At 37.4% G+C, this 22,990-nt stretch overlaps 1 protein-coding gene across 6 annotated transcripts in view; it reads right to left on the bottom strand.

Annotated features, from left to right (window-relative positions):
- Nucleotides 1-22,990, bottom strand: part of NALCN (sodium leak channel, non-selective) — a 229,626-nt gene that overhangs the window by 18,686 nt on the left and 187,950 nt on the right. For 5 of the 6 annotated variants that reach the window (XM_053970810.1, XM_053970812.1, XM_053970813.1 and 2 more), the window contains 13 exons: nt 15,508-15,609; nt 15,003-15,072; nt 13,688-13,779; nt 13,404-13,526; nt 10,940-10,996; nt 10,437-10,557; nt 10,204-10,335; nt 8,353-8,520; nt 7,096-7,200; nt 6,272-6,378; nt 4,190-4,310; nt 3,989-4,087; nt 474-567 (listed from right to left, as the gene is read on the bottom strand). In XM_053970810.1, coding sequence (XP_053826785.1) covers nt 474-567; nt 3,989-4,087; nt 4,190-4,310; nt 6,272-6,378; nt 7,096-7,200; nt 8,353-8,520; nt 10,204-10,335; nt 10,437-10,557; nt 10,940-10,996; nt 13,404-13,526; nt 13,688-13,779; nt 15,003-15,072; nt 15,508-15,609 — 1,391 coding nt within the window. The remainder of the gene's footprint in view (nt 1-473; nt 568-3,988; nt 4,088-4,189; nt 4,311-6,271; nt 6,379-7,095; nt 7,201-8,352; nt 8,521-10,203; nt 10,336-10,436; nt 10,558-10,939; nt 10,997-13,403; nt 13,527-13,687; nt 13,780-15,002; nt 15,073-15,507; nt 15,610-22,990) is intronic. The other variant, XM_053970811.1, reaches the window with a different exon arrangement.

The following is a 22,990-nucleotide window of genomic DNA, read 5'->3' as shown; positions in this document are numbered from 1 at the left end:
TCTTGACATATTTTCAATGTTCATTAGAGGCAAAATAATCCTTTCCCATTTTCAAAATATGTTTCTAATTTTCTGCCACAATTTTCCATATCAAATAGAGCTTCTGAACATATAATTTCAAATACTGAACACCAGTGTTGCATGAAAGCTTTGGTACTTTTAGGGCAAGTGCATCATTCAACTGCTGTCGGGTTAATACATTCCATTCATATCATTACAGCTAACTGCAAATATTTTTCAGTTAGAAAATAAATTTTTCATTAAGGCTTATCCTAAAACCATCGAAGCACAACCTTTTTAGGGTTGATTTTAATAGCCTTATGGAGAGATCTGTAGTTGGAGCCTGTTTCCACATTAACTTATGCACAACCTCCTAGTGGCTTCACGATTACAGTTTTAATTTGAATCGCAGACTCCTGGGGAATTACGAACACTAGGGCTCAATATGAATAAAATCAAAATATCTTTGATACCTGGACGAGGTGGGAGATGAAGAGGTTGTGCTATCTTCAGTCTGCTTTTCAGATCTTCCCATCGTCTCTGATCTACAGTCAGTAAAGCTGTCCCCTTAATAAACAAAGAGAAGCATATAAAGCTTTTGTCACTTAACAGCACTGCAACATGAAAACAATATTCTCTTTGTTGCCTGAAATAAAGTTACATACACAACTTCCCTAAATAACACACGCTCGGGGAAAGGAGTCTGAAGTATCAGCTGTTACTCAAGAGGATTTCTGGGTGCATTAGCTGTGAGTTTCAGGGACTCAACTCAGCAGGCACAGTTGCTGCTCTTTGTAGCAGCAGCCCAGTGTGGGCAATGAAATACTGCAGGAGGTCTTCCATTTGACTGAATGTCATTTGTCAGGAAGCAGAGTGGTGGATTTTGTCTGGACTTTGCAGCAGAAAACTAGTGGCTTACTAGTGCCACTAGTTTCTTCAGGGAAGAAGCCCTCCAGGAGACCCCTGCTGGTCTCCACAGCTTTTCTGCTTGGAGTGTAATTGAAATAAAATAATAGTATGCTATGAATCTACAAGAGCTCTCCACAGAGGAAGCACAAAGAGAGATGAAGACACATCTTTAGGGTGGATGGTGGTAGCTGGTAATGTGTATAAATGTTCACATAACATAGCAAACTTCAAACAGAATTGAATGTTATCTAAGATGACCTTCAAAACAAAATTAGTTCCTTATCACTTTAGAGAACTGTAAAATCTCACAGAAGGATTCTCGAGTTACAAAAACAAAGGAGACATTTCAAGGTAAATGTCAAAATCCTGTCTCCCAGACACTTGGCTCCTGTCCCTATCGAAAGGAGCCACACTGAGCTGGCTGAGGGCTGGCATGATCTTCACCCTTACCTGGACACTGGCTTGTGTAGATGCTGGAACTGTGACTGGCTGTGCAACTGATAAGGTCAGGATTTCTCCCTCTTAGTGAACATGATCTCTTTATGGAGCTGCGTCCCTAGATGGTACCCTGGGAAGAGGTACCTTCCAACATAATGCGGACAAAATGAAGATGTAAAGATGCTGACTACTCCTGTCAGGCCCAAATGGCACCATTCAAAAAGACTTAGATTAAAAGACAACGCATTCACCCCAAGGAGCATGTCTGGTTTATATTCTTGGAGAGTCTTCACTGCAAACAAGACAAAAGGTGGCAAAAAGGTGGACTTTTGTAAAATCTAGTGGTGCCAAATTACATTGTTGCTCAGAAACTGCCAGTTCCACAAGCAGGATCACCATAAAGGAACCACAGAGCAGAGCACTACAAGCAGGTTGGGGGAGCTGTGCTTGCATTTGGACTTCAGCTCAAAGTGACAGCTAATACCTGAATCGTTCACATCTTCACTGCTGACTGAACTCCTGGGAGCTGCGACAAGCGATAGTTGGGGACTGAAATGGGGTTGGGGGTTGGAATAATTTGGGCTATTGCCTTGTCACTGGGACAACCAAGGACAAAGCCCAGAGCTTGCTGTGGTACTTCCCAGTCCAACGTTTCCACACTTGCAGTTACAACAACTCATAGGAAAAACTAGAGCGTATCTGAAATTATTGTAAATTTTTCTTTTTAAAAAATTGTTTGCACTCATGTAAAATAGTTTGTTCAGTAATTGCCCAACTCTGATCCTCATCAACAATTCCTGTAACTGTTCTAACTGTATATCAGCCATGAATTTTCTAAAGAAAATATCTACTTTAAACACTAATACATTGGTCAAGTAACTAGTTTTAAGAAAATGCAACTGAACCTCACACTGCAGGTTGTTTTGCTCTCTATTTTCTGGGCTAGTTGCCAGCCACCTCTCTACATAATTTTTTTAGTTTCTGGACATTTCTTCACTCTACTTGAATATTAATTGGGCTGAAACTCTTGTCCACTCAATTAATATTAATATTTTCAACTCAAATCTGAAAACATTTTCTTTTCTCTATAGTAAATACATAAAAAGTAATGAGTACTCAAAGAAAAAGAAAGAAAAACAAACATTACATGCAGGTTACTAAGAAACAACTGAAGAAGATGAACCAGAAGATATAAAAGATTTATACTTTAAGTATCATGTGAATTCTGTAGAAATATTGCCTGATGAGTCTTTTCATAATTAACAGGGAACTGTTACTAGTGAGCAAGGACAAAAAGCATGAAGCTTCCTGTATTCATCCGTGTATTGAAAGATTTTAAGGAAAAGTAATATTGCACAGCTGAACAAAAAGTGACAAAAGCATCTATAAAAATCCAGTGGAGTTCTCATACTGCAGAAATTTCAGCTTTGTTAATTCTCAGTCAAAATTTAGTGAATAAGAAAAGAAATTAATTGTACATTGCTTCTTGTTCTCTAGAACAGATATATTTTAACAGGAAGGACAACACTTCTTACCAATATGACACCAACATTGCGCAAACATAAAAATATCTTCAGAACAGTAAAGGTTTTAGGCTATTTATTTGGCTCAAAACATGACTGACCCCACTTCACGATGCCTTGCTTGCCCACATTAATGCACAGTAACATGCTGCTTGACTCCCTTCTGGAAGGACTCAAGTGGTTTCCCTGATGGACAAACTCAATGGTTGTGTTTGCTACTGGGCTTGGGTCAGGGTCAGAGCTTGCACCCAGCTTCAGAACAAGCATACCAGGCTGTCACACATCTCCATGCCCCATAGCACGTAATCATCTTTTCCCTTCAGAGCCATGAGTGGTAAAAATATCATATCTCATTATTTTTGTGACTTAGAAGTGAAAGAGGAAAAAATTAATAATTTTGTCTCTATGCCTCAGAGGCACCACAAGAGGTAAAGAAAAAACCCTCAGATTAAAGGTTGTGAAGTGTGCATGCAGCAGTCCCATCCAGAGGATTCTACCTTTTAACAAGTGTAGACATGAGCTGCTCTGAAGCAATTCCCTTGAGGAAAGTTTTTTCTAATTTTCAGGGTAATCCAAAAAGCCCATGTGAACTTGCCTAGAACACTAGCTACCTTTTTATTTGAGTGATAGGCAATTATTTTTACAATATTCTCTGCTGTTTGTAAAGAAAAAGCCACACAGCATTACTTTGGATCTGAAATACTGCAATGGCAGGGTTCTTAAGAGACCACTTCACTGCAACACTTGCAAGCATAACACATCTCTTTTTATCTGCCATCACATGTATACCTACATCAAACTAAGCAGCATCTGTAAATACATAGTGCTTTATGTTCAATCTCCATCTAGCAGCACAGCTGCACTAGAAATAAACTCTAACAGCTTTGATAGAGTGTGTAATGGATCACTGTCCTCACAGGTTTCAATTTTCTAGTAAGTATGGATCAGGTGTATCTGAAGCCATATTTGCAGTCTTGCAAAATGTAAGATTGGTAAGCCAGTACTGAAGGCAGCCTTACCAGGTAATAGACAGTGTAATATCAGTTTCAGGTTTCTCACAGAGCCAGTTCTACACTCAATAAACCCTCTCACTCAGAATAAACCACCTCAATTTGTACCTTGTTTTCATTAAAATTAGCGATGACAACTCCAACAAAAAGGGTCAGTCCAATCATGCAGCCAAGGAATACAAAAACATGGATGTAGATTCCATGGATCTGAACAGACAAAAATAAGATTAATAGTTTAAAAAACCCCATATTTGTTATGAGTTAAAGTTATTTGTTGCAGAATTCAAAGAGTCTGATGTGTTTCCTTACCGGCCCAACACGATGAATGATAACATCTCTGACTTCCACCCAGCCTTTTAATGACAGAACTTCAAATAGTGCCAGCATTGCATTGCCTACATTATCAAAATTAAAATTCCGAGGATTTGCCCTGAAATGCAGTACACAAATAGGTGTAACCAGCAGTAAAGTTGTTATATTTGTTACCTAGATTCTTCTATAATTTAAATACTTTGCAAAGTTGGGGTGAAAGACTCTGAAACATATCAAAGCTCCATATCAGGAATAAGAAAACAATAGCAACAGCAATAAATATGTAAACATAATTTTTTAGATCCCTATGTATGTTTTATTTTCTTACTCAGAGTCTGACTCACAGCAATAAAGCTTATAACCTGTTCAAGTCCAGGCTAGATGGGGCTTTGAGCAGCCTGGTGTAGTGCGAGGTGTCCCTCACCCCTGCTCACGGCAGAGGGGGTTGAAACTAGAGAATCTTTAAGATTCTTTCCAATCCAAAAAATTCTATGACTCTGTGTTGCTGCATTTTAAAGCTTTTTCCAATGAAGTAAGAAAAATACATCATTCATGGGAAAAGTTGATCTGATGGCATTGGCCAGATTCTAAAATAAATTTACTCGCAGGAAATAATTCTCTAACCCACATAAAAGATTCAGACTCCATGGTCAGTGAGATTGTTTAGAAAATGCTGTTCCCTATTTCATTATCATGAAGAACTGATAGCATAAAGCAAAACTTATTGAGAGGACAACACATCTTCATGGCTTTCCTATACCGTGTGCTCTGACCATTTTTATCAGTTGAGATTCAAGAGAATGTTTCCAGCTGAACATTAACAGTGCTCACTTTGGGCTAGGTTAGCATGTTGCTCTTTCTCTACAATCCAAGCCAGATAATCCAAGGACCCCAATGACTTTTCAATAGTTTATAAGGTAAATAGTTGTATTCCAGAAGAGTTATTAAGTGTTTGGTGCTTCTTGAATCCAACCATTCAGTGAAAAGACAGTTCTCAGTTGTAGATAGTTCTTTTTAATGCAGTCCTTATACTGACATCTGGCACTTGATAATCTGGCCTGACAGCGAACAGGTGGTATAAATGCCTTTGTGGTAAAGCATTTTTCTGCAATAACAAAACATTCCCCAAAGTTTACAGTTGTGCTGATTAAGACAGTTTTTGCTTATTTCTGGACCAAGCTGAACAGGATTGAATTTGCTTACTCGAGGAAGAATTTCTCTGAAGCATACAGAAACAAAGACTTCTGCAGATGTCAGAGTTTTACTGACTGTTCAAATCACAGCATACTATTTTATTAGTGTAGGGTGGCTCTCAATCTACCGCTGCTGGTACATTCTTTATCCACACACATGGCAAATTAAAAAAATCGTGCCTGTTCAGCTGATTTTGCAAAATGCCAACCAAATGAAAACTATAAACAATTAAAAAGAGTGAGTTTTGCCTGTTCAGGTATTGGGAAATATTAAATATATTAGAATACTAGAAAAAAACATACATTAGCTTTTAAATAAGCTTTATTGCACTTCTGCACCAGATAGACCATAAGGACTCCCTGCACTGGAAAAAGAAAGAAACTAATGGCTGGCATGGTTGACAGCCATAGAAGAGAAAGGCTGTTATTAGACATGATATAATGATTTGTTTTTATGGGTAGCTGTAGGCAGGTTGATTTCTATTTCTTTTCCTTCCCATCTTTTCCTATTTATTCTTAGCTTCTATTGTTGCTTTATGGCTCTCAGGTTGCCTTCATGATAGTACTAAAGAATAACTAAGTGATGATACTTTTCAAGGAAATAACTCCCACTATAATAATAACCAAATCAAATCTAATTCCTATATAGGTTCAGTACCTAGAGGGTTTTTTCCTTCCTTTCTGGTTTATGAAATGGAGGTTAAGTCTGGAAAAATTTCATATATCTGGCTTTTTACCAAACATGCCAGAATTTTTACTCTTAGTATCATTTGAATTACAATTATACCCCTCCATCAGTGATTTAATGTCATCACATTTGAGCTGTTTTTTCTACACCAACAGTTGCATTTTTGAAGAACCATAGGCCAAAGTGTAGCAAACTCACCAGACTCGTGGCACCCAAAATCCAGGCTTTTTCTCTCCAGGTCTTAACTTTAAATTGAGATTTTTGGAAACACTTACATTTATTCTGAAGATGCCATGACAATCCTCCTATGGTGAAATAAACCACAGCCTGAGATTAAACAGAAGCCTGTGAGAGATGCCAACATGCCAGCATAAACAGCACATTTGCCATGATGGGAAAGCAATATACAAAGAAATGAAGGGTTATTTATGTCTGTCATTAATAGTCATGGACTTTTACCCAAATGAAAAATGCATCTTAGTAAGTGTTCCATATACCCCTTTCCTTCAGGACTGACAGTGCTTTTCAATTTGCAAGACTACATAGCCTTTTACATCTTTCCTAAAGACCACTGTTCTCTTTAGCTCATGATGATATTTCTCCAAATGGAGTAAGAAGCACAGATAACTTTCTCCATGTAACCCACACGGCATCCCCATTGATTTGGAACTCTAGCAGTCTAACTTGTTTTTCAGTTGTGGACCTAGGAATGCAAAGGTTATTTTCCATTATTAATTCCATGTGCCATCCAGTCCTTTGCAAGTAACATGACAGTCATTTGACAACTTTTTTTAGACAGTCCTCAGTATTTGCACCTGCTTTAGTTTTTATATGGAAACCTATCCTTACCCTTATTTGCTGAACTCTTAATCACCTTACCCTCCATCATCCTGCTTCTGAACAAGAAATTGCCCCATTACCTCTGTTTCTCATATGATAGCTGTGATTGCCCCTCTTGCTTTCCCCAGCAGGCAAAAATGGCACTAGATACCATTATTTTGAAGCAGAAAAGCAGTTCTTACCCTAGAGATGATGTGAGGGTCATTGCATTTAGCCAGTTTTCCAGCAAACAGCTGCACTCCAAAGCTTGCAAAAACAAGCATTAATGTCAGCAAAAGAATAGAAACCTGCAAAGATGAAGTTAGACTTGTTAAACTTTTCTTCTCCAGACTTGAAAAAGGGGATCAGCTCCCTTGGTGAACTGCGGGGAGGATCATTTTGTGGTATAAACCTGGAGATATGGCTTTGGTGACAGACATATTTCTTTAGGTTCTGATCCAGTAACCAGGTGCTGTGTTATATTAGTCTTATTTTTAACATAGGATCTAAGAATTGCAGATAAGGATAAAAGCTTTTGTGCACTCAGTGTACCATCTTCTTAAATTCTGTATCCATAAGAATTGCCACTCACTTTAAAGGAACTGTTTGAGTACTTGCATATGTGCTGCTTTTGTTTTGCTGATTCAGGCTAATTAATCTGATTAAGCCATTGTTAGATATTTAATTCCAGGATAGCTCCAATAAAGATAAGCATGAGCAAATGAAGATGTAAATATCTTTAATAGAATACAATATTTATGAAATGCCAACTAGCTTTATACTTTTTGTCCTTGCTCTATCACTATCTGCAAATATTTTGTAGCTTAGTGTTTTATAACAACCTGACCTAATAAAGCCTTCTGTTAAGGAATAAGATGGCTGTTTCTTAGGCTGACCAATACCACATAGGGTCCCAAGACAATAGATTATGTCTGATCAAGAAATCACAGACTCCATTGTTGTTCTTATTACTGTAAGCATGGCCATGATCGTAATAATAACAACAATGACATAAAAATGAGATCCAGATTTGTGATGAACAGTGGTATTGTTTTTGGCTGCCTCTCAAAAAGCTTGAAGGTAGAGACCTGCAGCTCAGAAACTAGGTTTACTTTTGTTCTTGCAGAGTTTCCATACACTACTTCTCATATTCCCTGACCAACCAGAACAGTGAAAAAGGGGTAGATTTTTTTTCAGTAGTCTTCCTGTGTAATTATGACTAAAATTATGCTAAACAAATAGTATAGTTCCTTAAAGAATTATTACAACAGCTTTACTCAGTATGAGTTACTTATATTCTAATTTTTAGCTTCTTGTGTGGTCATCTGCAGTGATACCACAATGAAAAGTAAACAGATAACAATGGTGAAAAGAATAGAAAGCATGAATTTTATATCAAAATGTTATCTTATTAATCCTTCATATATTTTCACAAGAAAAAAAAAATAATTGGTACATACCAAAAAAATTTCCTTGAAGCCACTAAACAGCTCTCGCACCACCTTCCTCATCTGAGGGACCAGTTTGAAAATTCGAAGGGGTCGGAGGCAGCGCAGCACCATTAAGAGCTGAGCTCCGGATTTGGCAGGGACGTTCTGAGGCATCCAGCACAGAAATATCAAACTCACCTGGAGGTGACAGGACGGGAGAAGGCAAAGAAGGGTCAGCTTACAATGTCTTACTTGGCATAGACACAGCACAGAAGGTCAGTGAAGGTCTCTACCTTAAAATTAAAGGAAAGAATAAGGCAAAAGAGCATCTAATTTAGAAAAAGGGCTTAGATCTCTTATGTCCTGGCTTATTGTCCTAACTAATGGGCATCAGCTTGTCTTTGTCTTGCCCTTTGACTCAAAATCCATTTTATATGCTTAATTAGATGGAATAGTTCCAAAAGGAGAAATCAATTTGGCTGACTCAAAACAGGGACACAAACTATATTCTTGGAGCAGGCAGCATTATTTCTCTCCCTCCTTCTCATTTCAGAGACTCTACGCTGAACTGAGAAATCCTCACCTGGAAAGTCTGTTAACAGTTTCCCTGACAGTTTTTTCCTACCACTTTGTTACAGGCATACGTGGTTTTGTCACCATGTGGTTTCATTACACAATTGTTATGTTTTTGGAAGTGTTTTCAAACAGCACAGTTGTGTTGTGTAACCTGAACCATCTCTGACAAATTTTTCTTTATTTAATGTTTCCTAAGTGCTTCTTATTTTTTAAAAGCCAGTGTTATCACAGGGGGACAGAGGTGAGAGTATTACAAAGAAGTAAGTGCACAAAAACTGGAGGATCAAGATGATCTCACCAATTATTTAAAACTTGATATAAATTGTTAAAAATAAAGTGATAAAAGGCAGCCACTCCACCAAAACAAACAGATTTAACAGTCCTTCTGACTTTCTGCCACAGTCTTTGAAGATCACTGCAGTCACATTTGAAATATCCGAACTACTCCACCGAATTTTTTTCTTCAGACAAGCAGAGGGATTCAGAGAGATTTCAAGAAACTAAAGCACACAGGAATTATGCATACTACAGTAGGAGTTTTGTACAAGTATGCATATTTTTATTTATGCTAACAATGGAATCTTTGATACAAATTGATTGTGACAAATTTTATGCAGCCTAGCGGATTAATCTCTGAAAGACTTAATCTAAATCCATCAAAGCCATTTTTCTCAGTAATTTCTTCAGTTAGAAAATATTTCATACTGTATTATACTGAGCACTGGTTTTGACACATTCTATGGTGTTTACTTTCATATGTGAAGAGGAAATGGACACCTTTCTCTTGTATTTTAATGGAATGCAAGAGATTCCCCAGAAACTCTTGAGAACTGTTGAGAATTTTTTTTCCTGAGAAGCACTACTGATAGATATGGGATATAGGTTTCTTTGCTTTCTTCTATGGCAACACCAGCAACAAAGATGTGCCCTCTGTCAAATGGTAAATGGTTTTGAAGCACTTTCAGTAAAGCAGGAACACTGTTGAGACGGGAAGAAGCAATTAATATCTACGAAACAGGTAAACTTAAGATTCTTCGGCATAAAAATGCTGAAATGAGCTCAGAGTTCTCAAGTTTACTCTGAAGGAAAATCAGATCTTATACTTAAAACATATCAACAAATAAAGAATTAAAAGGGGCCATACAATGACCCCGCACTAAATTGCCAGGTGTATATCACATCCACGTATCATTACTATTTGTATCAGGGTACAGAGACAAATTTCTTCACACTACTAACCATTTATATAACCAAATATATCAGAGTTAAGGATCCACAAAAACCTTCCATAAATAAAAAACTTACAAGATATATAAAGATGTCCATAACTCCTCCAAAGTCCCTAATGACAGCTGTTGGTGTAAAGAACAAGCCATCTGCCATAATCTTCAGATTAAGCTCAATGCTCATGAATATTACAAAAACATATTCAGCAATCTGAAAACAAAAGCAGAGAACAACCGTAATTTAGGGACAGGCAGTGGAGAAAAGCAAGGTGACTGTGGTTCAATAATTGTAAAATGATTCAGTGACAGTACCTGGAGTGTTGGAGCATGCATAACTCTTCTAAAAGGGGATTCAAACATCATGGAAATGCAGGAGCATATCGTAACAATGATCATGACCCAATCCAGGTAAGTAACCAAACCCAGCAAGTCACTGTGAATGATACATAAGGAAATGCCATTACAGAAATGCCCAGAGCTCTGTGTGCTTGCTTTGTGCCTACACTACAGTTAAGTGCTTTCCTAAGGAAAATAAATTGAGCTGAGAAGTGTCAAAGATTTTAGCATTTCAGAAATGTGTAGTAAAACTAGAGAAGTTGCATGCACGTGAAGAAGAAAAGTCTGATTAAAAAATCATCTTCCTGTTCATCCTTCTCCCCAAACAACTCCATGGTAAGAAAAACCTTTTTAGAAAAAAAAAAAAAAAAAGACATACATATGTGCTTGCACATTTACACACATCCATGCATGTGTGTGTACACACACTTATACTGCAGGCTTATGAGACCAAGCAAAGTTACTTTTGCAGTGCTTACTAAAGCTGATGGTATTTGGTATTTTTCACAGCTCCAGTAACAGGATCTGTTTTAGAACTATAAAAAGAAGAAAAGATACAGTCATTTACATTTTATTTTAGTCAACATTATAATTATATCATGCATCCATCAACTCCAAGAAATTTCTGTCCAAAATCAAGGCTACATTTTATCCTGTCTGTATTTTAAATGTCTGTATAAGTTTCATTTAATTCTATGTAATTTCACTCATATTATCAACACAGCTAGGATCGCTTTAACTCATTGCATACCTGTAATTCCTCTAAGATTCTTTGCACTGACAGGTGTTTTTGGGTTTTAATTTTATAAACAAGGACTTAATCTTTTAATTTTCTTTGGAATAAGGGGGATAACCTGCTACTGAATTTTAGGTACCAAAATGTTCTTTATAATTACTTCAAAACTTCTTGGACCATGGCTGGATGAGGCTCTGAGCAACCTGACCTAATGAAAGGTGTCCCTGTCCAAGGCAGAGGGACTACAACTAGATGATCCTTAAGGCCCCTTGCAACTGAAACCACTCTATGATTCTGTGATCATATGATACCCTCAGTTAATACACACACACACACACACACACACACACACACCCTTCCACAAGCTCTATGTCTTTTATTACTTCTTTAATCTTTTTCTGATTAATATTTTTAGATCCTCTGTATCTGAATTTTCCCATGTAATTGCTGTGCTCCACCTGCCATTAGGCAGTCAAAGTGTGAGAACCACTCTATAAGTAATATGCACATATCTGGGTGACATGAGTTAAGATCCTGCTGCAGCAATTATTTATCAATTTCATACAAAGCAGAATGACTGCTGTGGGAGAAGCTACAAGAATACTTTCCAGGAAGCCTCCCCTGACCCACTGGTTATAGGCACTTTTACTTATCTTCCAGCTCCCATAGGAAATCATGCCAAGACAGGATCTGCACTGACACATCCTATATTTCATTGGAAAGCTCTAGCCATTGGGATGTGAAATTGCCGTTACTTCTTTGCTGAGCTTAAAGTAAAAAATGGACTGAACAGACTTGAGGAATTACCACCAGAGATATTTCATGCACAAGACATCCAAGGAGAATGAGAAACATCTCCCATGGCCAGGTTCATCCTTACACCAGTAAGCACAGAGAACATACTGGATTAGGTGCCTTCCCACTGAAGCCACTGACTTTTCCTTCTTAAACTCATGCTTCTCCCTACGTTGTACATAGCAGCATTCCTCAGCCTTTTTTTATTAGAAGATAATATGTATCCTATCAGTTTGAAAAAGATGTCTAGAATATCTTACTTGATAAGCTAGATAGGACAACAAATAAAGCAGGGAGGATTTAAGAAAATGAAAAAAAAAAAGAAGACTGGTCAAGACAATCAATTTATTCTTATAATTGCAAACATTTTATTTAAACTGTTTTAATATAAATATCCTGTTACCATTGGGCACTTAGCAATCCTAAGAGGCACTGACAAATACTTGCTAAGTGGATTTGATTGACTGTTTGTGTGTTTTTGTTTTTTCTGTTTTAATTTGTAACTGCTTCAAGGACCAGTGCACCACAATCAAGTTAGCAGTTGCATAGAAAAGTGGGGATGTAGCTCAAGGATATGTCTCTACTAAGGTGGCAGAAACTTGAATATAGGTATGGTTAAAACTGAGTATCTAACCATCCTGTCATGCTAACTAGAAGTAATTTGTTGAAGGGCACAGAGAAAATCAATGGTAAAGCAGCTGCTGAAACCAGTTCTTCTAAGTGCCAAGCTCATGGCCTTGAGCTATTTTCTGTCTTACACAGCTCTATGCAAGGTGACATGCATTAACTCTTTAAAATCCTGGTGCCAGCAAGAGACAGAGGTTTAAAAGAAGAGTTGTGAGATGATTTTATACAAAGCTGCTCGTACATGGATTTCTATCTGCCACACTCACATATACCTACAGCTTAGTTGCTGAGTCTTCCCAGTTTTCATTCGGTTTCAGCTTTTCTCCTTTTATCTCCCACAGCTGAACACCTCCCCAGCCCATTCTGAGTCCCTTTTTATGGTGAGCAGAGGTGCAATTAATTTCTCTTCACCTTTTTCTGTTTTATGAGTAACTGTTGGTGTATAAAAACTTCTTACCTTATGATGAGGAATAAGAAGAGAATAGCAAGCTGATTCCCAGATGTCTAAAAGTGGGAAACATTAGCCTTTCCTCTCAGCTCACACCTACAGTTTCCCCACATTCTTGTCCATCTCAACATCACGGACTGCTTAAACACATCTGCCCTAGCACAGCATTTTTTTTCTTCTTTTCATCCAACAGCAAGACTACACCAGAGACACTGGCTGCCAGCTTCTGTGGTGACCACACTATATGCAGTTTTCCTTGGAAAAGGAAAGTTAGAGCTTGGCTGAGGACATGGAGGTAAGCACCCGTGGAACCAATGTTGCTATGAAATGAACTTACGCATTAAAGCGAGCCCGTACCACCACTCGGCAGAAGTTCCTGAATCTGTGCTCACGGCCAACTATGAAAAGGGGTTTATCGAAATACGGGTGATTCTCTCGCAGCTCCTCCTCCTGGACTTTCCTTTTGAAAAAATGTAAATTATTAAGTGTTACACATTATCCCTCACAAAAATATCCCTTACACTTTGTTCTTTTTTTCATGTTAACTCTTAATACTTTTAACTTCATACAGAGAATAGTTAATACAGAAAATGTACACTCAGACTTTTGATTTTTAAATACCTTTTCATTTCAGCTTGTTCCTTTTTTTCTTGGATCATCTTTATCTCACTGTCTTCTCTCTGTGCATTTCTGTATCTCACTGTGTTGGAGTGCTAGAAGTAAAATTATTCCTTTTAATCGAGGTCTAAGGGTTGTTATTTTTTAATGTTTCAGATGAAAGCAAGATATGGTATTTTACATAAAAATATACAAATGAAAGATCTTTATTTCCAAATGCACTGCACATCAACTCAGTCAAGCATACTGCACAGTGTTTTCTACCTACGGAGCAAAAGGCTCCTTATTTTCATCAAGGTTAATTTCAGTTCTAATTTCATGCTTGAGGCTCCATCCAATCTAACTTTTAACTTTAAAAACAGAGGTCCTGTAAGACCAGCCAGCCTCTCTGAACTGGAATGAATACAATCAAAGTTACTAAGGGCAAAGACAGGGAAAGAAAAGGCTTTAGATACCCTTTCAGCTTCTCAAGCCTGCTGCATGGCTGCCAGGCCACAAGGCATGCAGATCATACAGGTAGTGACTGCTGAGTGCAGGGATGAGGGACAGGGAGGGAAGGAGGGAGGGAAGGAGAGAAGGAGGGAGGCAGGATGCTGTCTGAGCTCATGCAGTGGAGGGAACAATCAGCATTACTATTCTGAGTTATGTGAGTCTTTGAAGCACCCCTGGTGGGGTAGTGCTGGTGGTTATCCTTACCGTTAGCTACAAGCAAAGCCACATCTGCTTTAGTAACCTTTAAAGACTGAGATAGTTTGGAAATGGGGTGACTAATATTGTATCTTGAAATTTCATTGCCGCAGAGATCCACAAAATATCATATGAATTTGCAGAAATGAACACGCACTTAACTGCATGAAATTACACCACAGTGAAATCCATGATTACTATTCTTCGTTTCAGTCTTTGTCCCTTTGTCTGACAGTTCTGCTGCTTGGAAAATATTGCTAAACTTCCATCAGAAATTTTGAACTGTTCTTTTCCCAGCCTGAGTGATTTGTACAGTTCCAGAGTAACGCTTTTTAAGGTGTACTGGGTAGCATTGTTGTGTTCCTAATGCAGTGTCTACAGATTCAGTGAATCTATCTCAGCAAGTGTTCCAAAACCATAAGTCTATCAGTGAAATAACCATGTCAATTGTTTTGAGGATAATTCTAATGCAGTTAGAGCATTTGTCTTATGACTTCCTTTCAAGATTTGAAAAGACAAATTGCAAGCAAGTCCATAAATAGAATTAGTCTTACACAAGTATTTATTTGATAGTATATATTCTAATTTCTTATGTTCTCAAATTTAAACCAGCATTTCTATGAGGACTTACATCTTGAGTCAATGTTTCAAGAGATTTTCCTCTGCTGATTCGCTGGCTGTTTGAACCATGTCTCAGTGACCTGAAACAATCATAATCAATTTAACAACACATCTCAAGATGAAATTTTGACCTTTATAAGGTGACCATTATAAAGCAGTTCTCTCTAGCCACCCACTATCTTGAATTCTTATCATTTTTCTCTTGCTAACATCAGAAGCTTATATGCTCTTCAATTGTTTTCAATCTGGTCTAACATAAGACAATTTCTGTCCTTCTGATCTTTAAATTGATAGCTTTGTAGTTGGCAAAGGAAATGGCATTTGAAATAAAAAGGCATTTTTCCATTTATACAGTACAATGAATTTCATTATGGTTACAATGAAGAATGTAGAATTCAGTTCTTTGTACAAGTAAGGAGTTTTGGCTTTTCACATGTTAGGGATTGCTCAAATTTAATTCCCTTTGCCATCTTTATTTTAAGAATTTTAAAACCATCCTTTCTGTCCATTTTTACCTGCGTTCTTGTCGTATATGATGCTGGACACTAAGTATTGACCTTTCCTTTGCTGGCTGCCCCTCAAATGATCCGCTCAGCATGCGTTGTCTAGTGCAGGCCCTACAAAGAAATGTAAAGATGATGACATAGTTTTCAGTACAAATTATCATTTCAGAGGTAGCACATTCAGAGAAATCAGCTTGGTTTTGTGGGGAGCAAGTACTTCAAAAACAATAGAGAATAACAATACAAGAGCAATGGACTTTCCATGAAAATATTTCCCAAGCAATGGACCTCCCCTCTGCAATACAACCAGTCATCTGATGAACCTTCTCCATGCCTTAGCAAGAATCATCTATGACTTTTTTTTCAGTTTGCTGTAGAATTTTTGGTCCCTCAAAACTTCGCTAAGAGTGAAAGGCATCAAGCAATGCATTAACCAACAGTAAAACCAGTTTCTCAGCAATAAAGAAGGGAATAAAAAAGTACAACAGCAATTTTAGTTCCTTTCAGGGCTAGACATACACACTTAGGATCTAGAACATAACTTGGAGTGTTCAAAATAACTGGAACCATATCCAGGATGAAATGAAAAGCTGCACATTGCTGATATTCCATAATATGAAATATCTGCTCTCTGGGAATGCAGTCAACATGCAGCATTTTGTTGTGTGGGTCTTCTCACTTGTTTGCTTATGGTTCATTTTGGTTTTTGCTTAATTTTGGCAAACACATTTTACACATTTTGGCAGAAATTAGTATTTGTTGGCCAGTAAGTGTGCCACAGCTAAACAGAGCATGCATATCTTTATCTTGATGGCTACAGTGAAATTGATTTACTTATGAAAAAGAGAGATTTCCACTAAAAGAGCTCAGAGAGATCCCTCTGATGGCTGAGAAATGGAATTTCAACATTGGAAATATGTTTTAACTTTCCAGAATGGTTCAATTTAAAGTTTACAGTATGCACTCCTTACTGCTCATTTTGTGCTATGAGATCATTTAGAGAAACACAAGACCCAGCTGGTAATATTCCACACTTTTTTATTGAACTGAATCCTCATTTTTTTTCTGAAAAGATGAAAAAATGATACACCCTTTGTGTAACCACTCTATCTGCCAGTCTGTAAGGCTTAGATAAATGCCTTGGCAGCTCAATGATCATGCTTGATGGCAAAAGGTGTCCATGGCATGTTCTTTCCCCACCGTGGCTTTGTTTTTCACTCTTCTCCACTTTTTCTCCTTCTTTTGGATTTAAACACATAAATGATATGAGTAGGAATCCCAAGTGATATCTGGAACAAAAATGTGAAGCTTAGAATGCTTGTCAGTGCCACCGCTGCCAATCAGATTAGCATGCTAGAAAAATACATTGTGCTACACTTGTTATAGAAAGCATTAGGTTATACTACACTGAACTAAAGCATCATGACATACAAGAAAATTACTGCATGTCTTATAAAACATAGCTCATCTTAGATAAATCATGAATGTTTTAATACGGAAGGATTTAATGCATTATATTGTGGAGGACGATACCACATAACACTGTCAGAAAACAACCGAGATACTTGAATACCTTTGCAATTTTTGATTGAATAAAAGGGGAAAAAATTATTTCCTAAAAATACATCCTATCTCACTCCATTAAAATGACAATCCAGTTTTTCCCAGCAGAGACAATTAAAAGTTCTGGGGTCTGAGTTCTGTATAGAGACTTCTTGGTGTGACAAAGAGGCTAACTTATCTCTTTTTTTCCCCTGTAGATATAAATTATTATGCTCTGCTTCTAATAGCTAAAAATTACTTTCTTGACATCAAAATGTAACTTGTACATCAACTTTTCATGCTTTTTTACTTAGCAAATTGAATTCCAAGTTACATAAACACTTAGTATTCATAATAAAAGACAGCTTTAAATGCTCAAGCAATAAATTCTTTACCTGAATAATGAACAAGATGGTTTATTTGATTTGTAATAATACTGTGAAATAGACAAAGCCATATACTATGGGCATACTATGGCAGAAGTGGCATGCATAAAAAGTAACACCTGCAGAAAGACTTTGCATTGTTCATGATCTCTAAGTTAGATTCCTAAATCTGTATTTAGCTTTTACATCCATTGCCTCATTTTCAATACCTCTGGAAGCCCTGCAGCTCTTTTGAAGTCAACAGAGAAATAATGAAATACTAGTTGTTTAGAACAGAGATCAGAAATTTTTATCAAGTAATTGCAAAGAAACATTTATGCATTTCCAGAGAAGAAGATTAGCTGAAAAGTCCTTGTCTACTTTTGACAGTCTCTCTCCTGGTGTTTTCCACTTAATGGGAATTACTGCCTTGGGAATTAATCTTCCTTGTATGAACTCTTAGTAAGAGCCAGGCTTAGTTATCCTTTTGACTCAGAATCTGGATATTTTTCAGCTGCTTAGACACCAAGAGTTGCAGATCTTTGGGGACTTTTGAAAAAGATGGCAGGTGCTGTGAATTTTTCGAATTGCAGAGTTGCCAGTTTTAAAGTCTGCAATGGGGTTTGTGTTCTCACTGTAGACACGTACATGTATGTGCTTCCTCTCAGTGCCTGCCTGTGAGCCACCTGTCCAGGCTTTTAGCCAACTCATAGCCAATGGAGATGCAGGACCCAATTAAATTTGCTGTACAGAGGTGGCCAGAATCACCTGCCATGCCTTGGAGTATTTTGCTTTGCTTCCAGCTGCTGCTACAGTAGGGTACAATATCCCTAAAAATTGGTGTATTACCTGCCATCTTCCACAGGATGTTTTGGACATCCTCTGGAATCTCACACATTACTATATATGTCCATATGTGAACAACTTCATTGAATTTTTGGTCAATTAATTTAATTAATGATGTTTGGAAGGTATTAAAGTAACCATAATGTGGGCATCTAAAGACAAAGCAGTCAGCTAAAGATCTTACTGGGCTCCATTACCTTTAATGATTAGACCTCTGTCAACTAGATAGTAGAGTTCATCCCTTAGCTCACAGGCAGATTTGGCTACCTGGAGTTGACTTCCACACCAGGCACAATCAATGTGCCACAGTGTCAAAAATTCAGTCCTATGTGGTTTGAAGATTGGAATTTTAAAAAAACAGTTTTCTTGCCTTGATACATTTTTATGTAACTGTAGCTGGTCAGAACCTCTTGACCTTTCTTCAAGCAACAGAAGCAAAATTACCCTTTTTATCTAAAATTGCCCTTTTCATCTTCCTATACCACCTCTCTGAAATATTAGATAGGTTTATTTTCACTTGCAGAGGAAGACAGAAGGTATAAAACAAGGAAGAAGAGACAAGAAATATATCAAGCTTCTGGACTTTGTACTCACCTTGCAGAACTCTGAACATAGTTCAGCAGCTGCAAATTTGCTCCAAATTTGCCTTGAAAAGTGTAAATGTAATAAAATATCCCAAAAGAGAAAATGTAATTCCTTAGGTAACCAGAAAGCCAGGTGAAGATCACACAGAACAAGACAATATTGGGATACCATGTAGTTTGTACCACCTAGTTTGTATTACCTGCAACCAATTAGAAGGTCCACATTTTTGAAGTCCTTCAAACTATTTCATGCTTTAGAATTCCTGAAAAATAAGTCATGAACAGTGTTCAAGTAGTATTCTTTGACCAAATATAAAATGTTAAAGGTTTTGATCAATAATTCAAAATACTATACCTTTCATGAATATTCTGAGGTCTCTTGCAGACGGTAAGCATGTGGCTCATGCTTCCATTTTTTAGTCAGGCATTCTTTCTGCAACAAGTGCTCACTCATCTTGCATCTTGTTTTGGGGGGGGGGGGGTTCTGTATTTTAATGTGTGAGTATTTATGTAGTAATTGTAGCAACTGCATCTATTACTATGTACTTTTGTTGTTCCCCATGAAACATGCTCACACTGAAGCCTTAGTAGTGTGGTGCACTTCAGTGCAGTTACCAGCATCATTCAGCACTGTTTTCACCCTCTAGGACTCTCTATCCTTACTAAATCTTTCAGTGCTCACATTATAATTCCATAGAACTTGGAATGTATGGTTAAATGTAGCAGCCTAAGATTAATGGGGAATCCACCTGAGAGGCGTTGTAGTGTTTCTTTCTTTCATTTATAAATTTAATTTAATAAGGTACTTTTTGAACAGCCAGCACAATGCACATTTTCACCACATCTACTCAACTGTTCTTTGTGGGAAAAATATACTATTTTCTAATAAAATTTGAATCTGGCTGGTGAAATACAACGGATAAGTCAGTTTTTTTTTTCTTTTCCATGTTTTTTCTTGTTTCCTTCCTTATGTCTCTAAAGCAAAAAATCAAATAGACACTTATTTTCTTTAGTGACTGCTCAGGCAATTGAGCTACGGTAGGAGACTTTCTTTCATTTACCAATTTTTATTGTGATTATCATTCTTGCTTTGCTGTTTCAGCTTCTCTTCTCACAGATGTTTATATAATAACAATTTTTATTGGACTGTAGAAGAATCAATAAAAGCAATGCAGAAGAAACCTCAAGTGGCTATCCAGTCTACCACCTCTCTCAAAATGGATCAATTCCATACCTGCAGTGTTGGAGATCCCATAGCCCAAAAATTTGGCTTCATAACTGTGCTTTGCAGTAATCCATAACATGGTGTTCATTTGGCACAAGCCCCATGAAACAGAGTAACTTCTTTCCAATGGATAAGTGCATTCCAGTATTTATTTTTGCTTGTCTTTGCATCAGGCAGGTGAAATTCAGTGATGTTGTATACTTGTAGAGATTTAGGAAGGTGGTGACTAAGTCTGGATTTTGCATAGATAACAAAAATCATCAATGGAACTTACCTGGAATATTTGTTCTGAGAAATGAATGGGGTCAAAACCTCAAAGTCATGAAGAAAAAAAAATCATACTCTTAAGATGGAAAACAAAATATAAGCCAAGAAATTTGTTGCAAGTCAGGACCAACTAATACAAGTCAGTTACTTAACAATGGCAAATTTCTAATAAAGGATACCAAAGGTATATCTTCTAGGATCATAGAATCATAGAATCATTTACTTTGGAAAAGATCTTTGCTCATTTTCTGTATTAGTGTTCAGGGAGATTTTATTTAGAGATAAACTTTATAGTTTTCCTAGAAATCACTGTATTTGGCAGAAATACTTGTATGAACAAAGTCTGAATTATCTTCTAGCATATTAACAGACTGGAATAGGATACTTAATTCTTTCTCCCCTTTCTCCCTTCCCCACGTACCTCCCTCCCCCAGCATTCTCAGTTAAAGATAAATGCTCTTCTTCCAGTAAATTGTTTATGAAATGGAATGTTCCACTTAAGTATGAGTTATGTTACTCCCTCAGGACCAGGAAACACATCAGACAAATCTTGTCTAGAACAGAGAAAATCTTATCAACACCCCTAGCATCAGTTGACTATAGCCTCAGCTGTAATGAAAAGCAAATAAAACACTGCCTATTTGAAAAAAAAAGTTTTCCAAACTGTCACTATATGTATTTTTTATATACATTATAGAGTCTCCTTCCCTGGAGATATTCAAAAGGTGTCTGGATACAGTTCTGGGCAACTTGTTCTGGGTGGTCCTGCTTGAGCAGAAAGGTTGGACCAGATGACTTCCAGAGGTCCCTTCCAATCTCAACCATTCTCTGATTCTGTGAAGCATGGTTTAATGCACACCAGAATCAGGTTTTGCACTACTGACACTTTGATTATATTTTATACTATGTGAGATTACTTTTAATTTACTCATTTTCCCCACCATTCTGTGCTGTTTACAACTTATCCTCAGCACTGCAGAGAACAAACTGATTTATATGTGTATACATTTTGACTGGGCCTGCTCTACTCTCTCTACTTCAGAAAGCCAGTGGGACTAATAAAGGACTAGACCCCATTCTTAGATAACGATCGAGCAAGGAATGAGGGTCAGGAGAATTACAGGCACAAAACTTGCTTTTAAGAGGAAAAGCAGTGCTTGCATCAACACAGAGTGAGAGAAAAGTATGAAGCACTGAAGATATGCAGGAGAAAGTAAATTTGCTAGAAGTGGTTATTGCTGCTGAGGGAAATGCACTGCAATTTTCAGAAAGGAATGGAGCTGTTTGCAATTCAGAGGCACTATTAAAATGGATCTTGTTTCAAAAAAGTTGTTCTAAAGGTCTCTGACTTGTACTTTATTTCATTTTTCAAGGTTGAAGTCCCCACCTCAGAATGGATTTATGTGAAGAGTTAAGCCTTCATGGTCTGCCACTGGCAAAGGTGATGCAAAGCACTGATCAGAGTAAAAGTATCAGGACAGTAGTTGCTACATCCTTGACTTGGTTCCCATGCCTAATTCCACAAAGACCTCAAGGAGGCAAGGTGAAGATTGGTTTCTAAACAAGGGTGCTCAGAAATGAGATGCTTCCCTGGAGGTGCAGCAAGAAAGCTGCAGGAAAACAAAGATACCCAAGACAGCAGATTTCCTGCATAATGTAACAGCAGATGAGCAGGTGAGACACCTAGGACTGAGTGCATGAACCATCTCTCTTGGTGGTCAAGTGCTACTGATGTCCTTCTTCCTCATCTTGGGAAAGAAGATGTCAAGCTGCAGCTCAGCATATAAAAGGGGAAAAGTTTGGGTAGAGAAGGATGCACAAGAGAGACAGGAAGGTACTTATGTGTAATACATGGTCCTTCTACAGTTGGTTATACTGAAACATTCACAATTTGATTAAAAAATAATTTGGCAATGTTTAAAAAGTAGAGGGGGGAAGGTCAGAGGTGGACTTAGGCTGGAATAGACTTAAAATTCCCTTTCAGCACAGCAATTTTATTAAGTTGAAGTTGCCCATGGGCAGCTTTACTATATAGAGGTATTACTTTGGAAAAATGCTTTGTAATTCAGGTAGACAAAAATGAAGATTTTGCTGGAAGCAATCTTTTTAGAAGGGATATTCTGAGCTATCTCTTATTGTTCTTGGCATAAATGCCATTTCTTCTTTTGTCAGATACTCTGAAGAGCTGAGAGTCATCCAATTTTATGAAAGAGTTTACAGCATTTATAACTAAAGCAAAAATAAGAACTAGAATCTCTCATGTGTTGAGAGTTTGAATTTTCCTGTGTTATTTAAACCAAATCATAAGTTTCAGCTGTAAGTCTTATCACTTCTTTTCCTGTTTGTAGAATTCCTTTGCATCAACAGTGCTGTCACTGTCATTAACACGGAAACACTGGCAGTGCTCAGGACCAGCCAGCCCATCACTGGCAATCTCTATCAGTTTGCCTACCAGATATGCCATGAACACAATCTTCCTATGCTGGAACAGATGCATTGCAAGTGCCATTAGATCAGAGCTTATTTAATAATTTTGAGTTAATAACAAGGAACAAGAAACAGTATTTGTTCTTTTTCTCAGGAGAGAGAAGACTCTTTTTAAGACTCTTTGTAAATTACTTACAAGCAGCCCAAGAAAGCATTAGAGGACATGTAACCCGTGTTTT

The sequence above is a fragment of the Vidua macroura genome, chromosome 2, assembly GCF_024509145.1.
Source record: "Vidua macroura isolate BioBank_ID:100142 chromosome 2, ASM2450914v1, whole genome shotgun sequence".
Taxonomy (NCBI): domain Eukaryota; kingdom Metazoa; phylum Chordata; class Aves; order Passeriformes; family Viduidae; genus Vidua; species Vidua macroura.
This window is presented reverse-complemented; position numbering and strand designations above follow the sequence as displayed.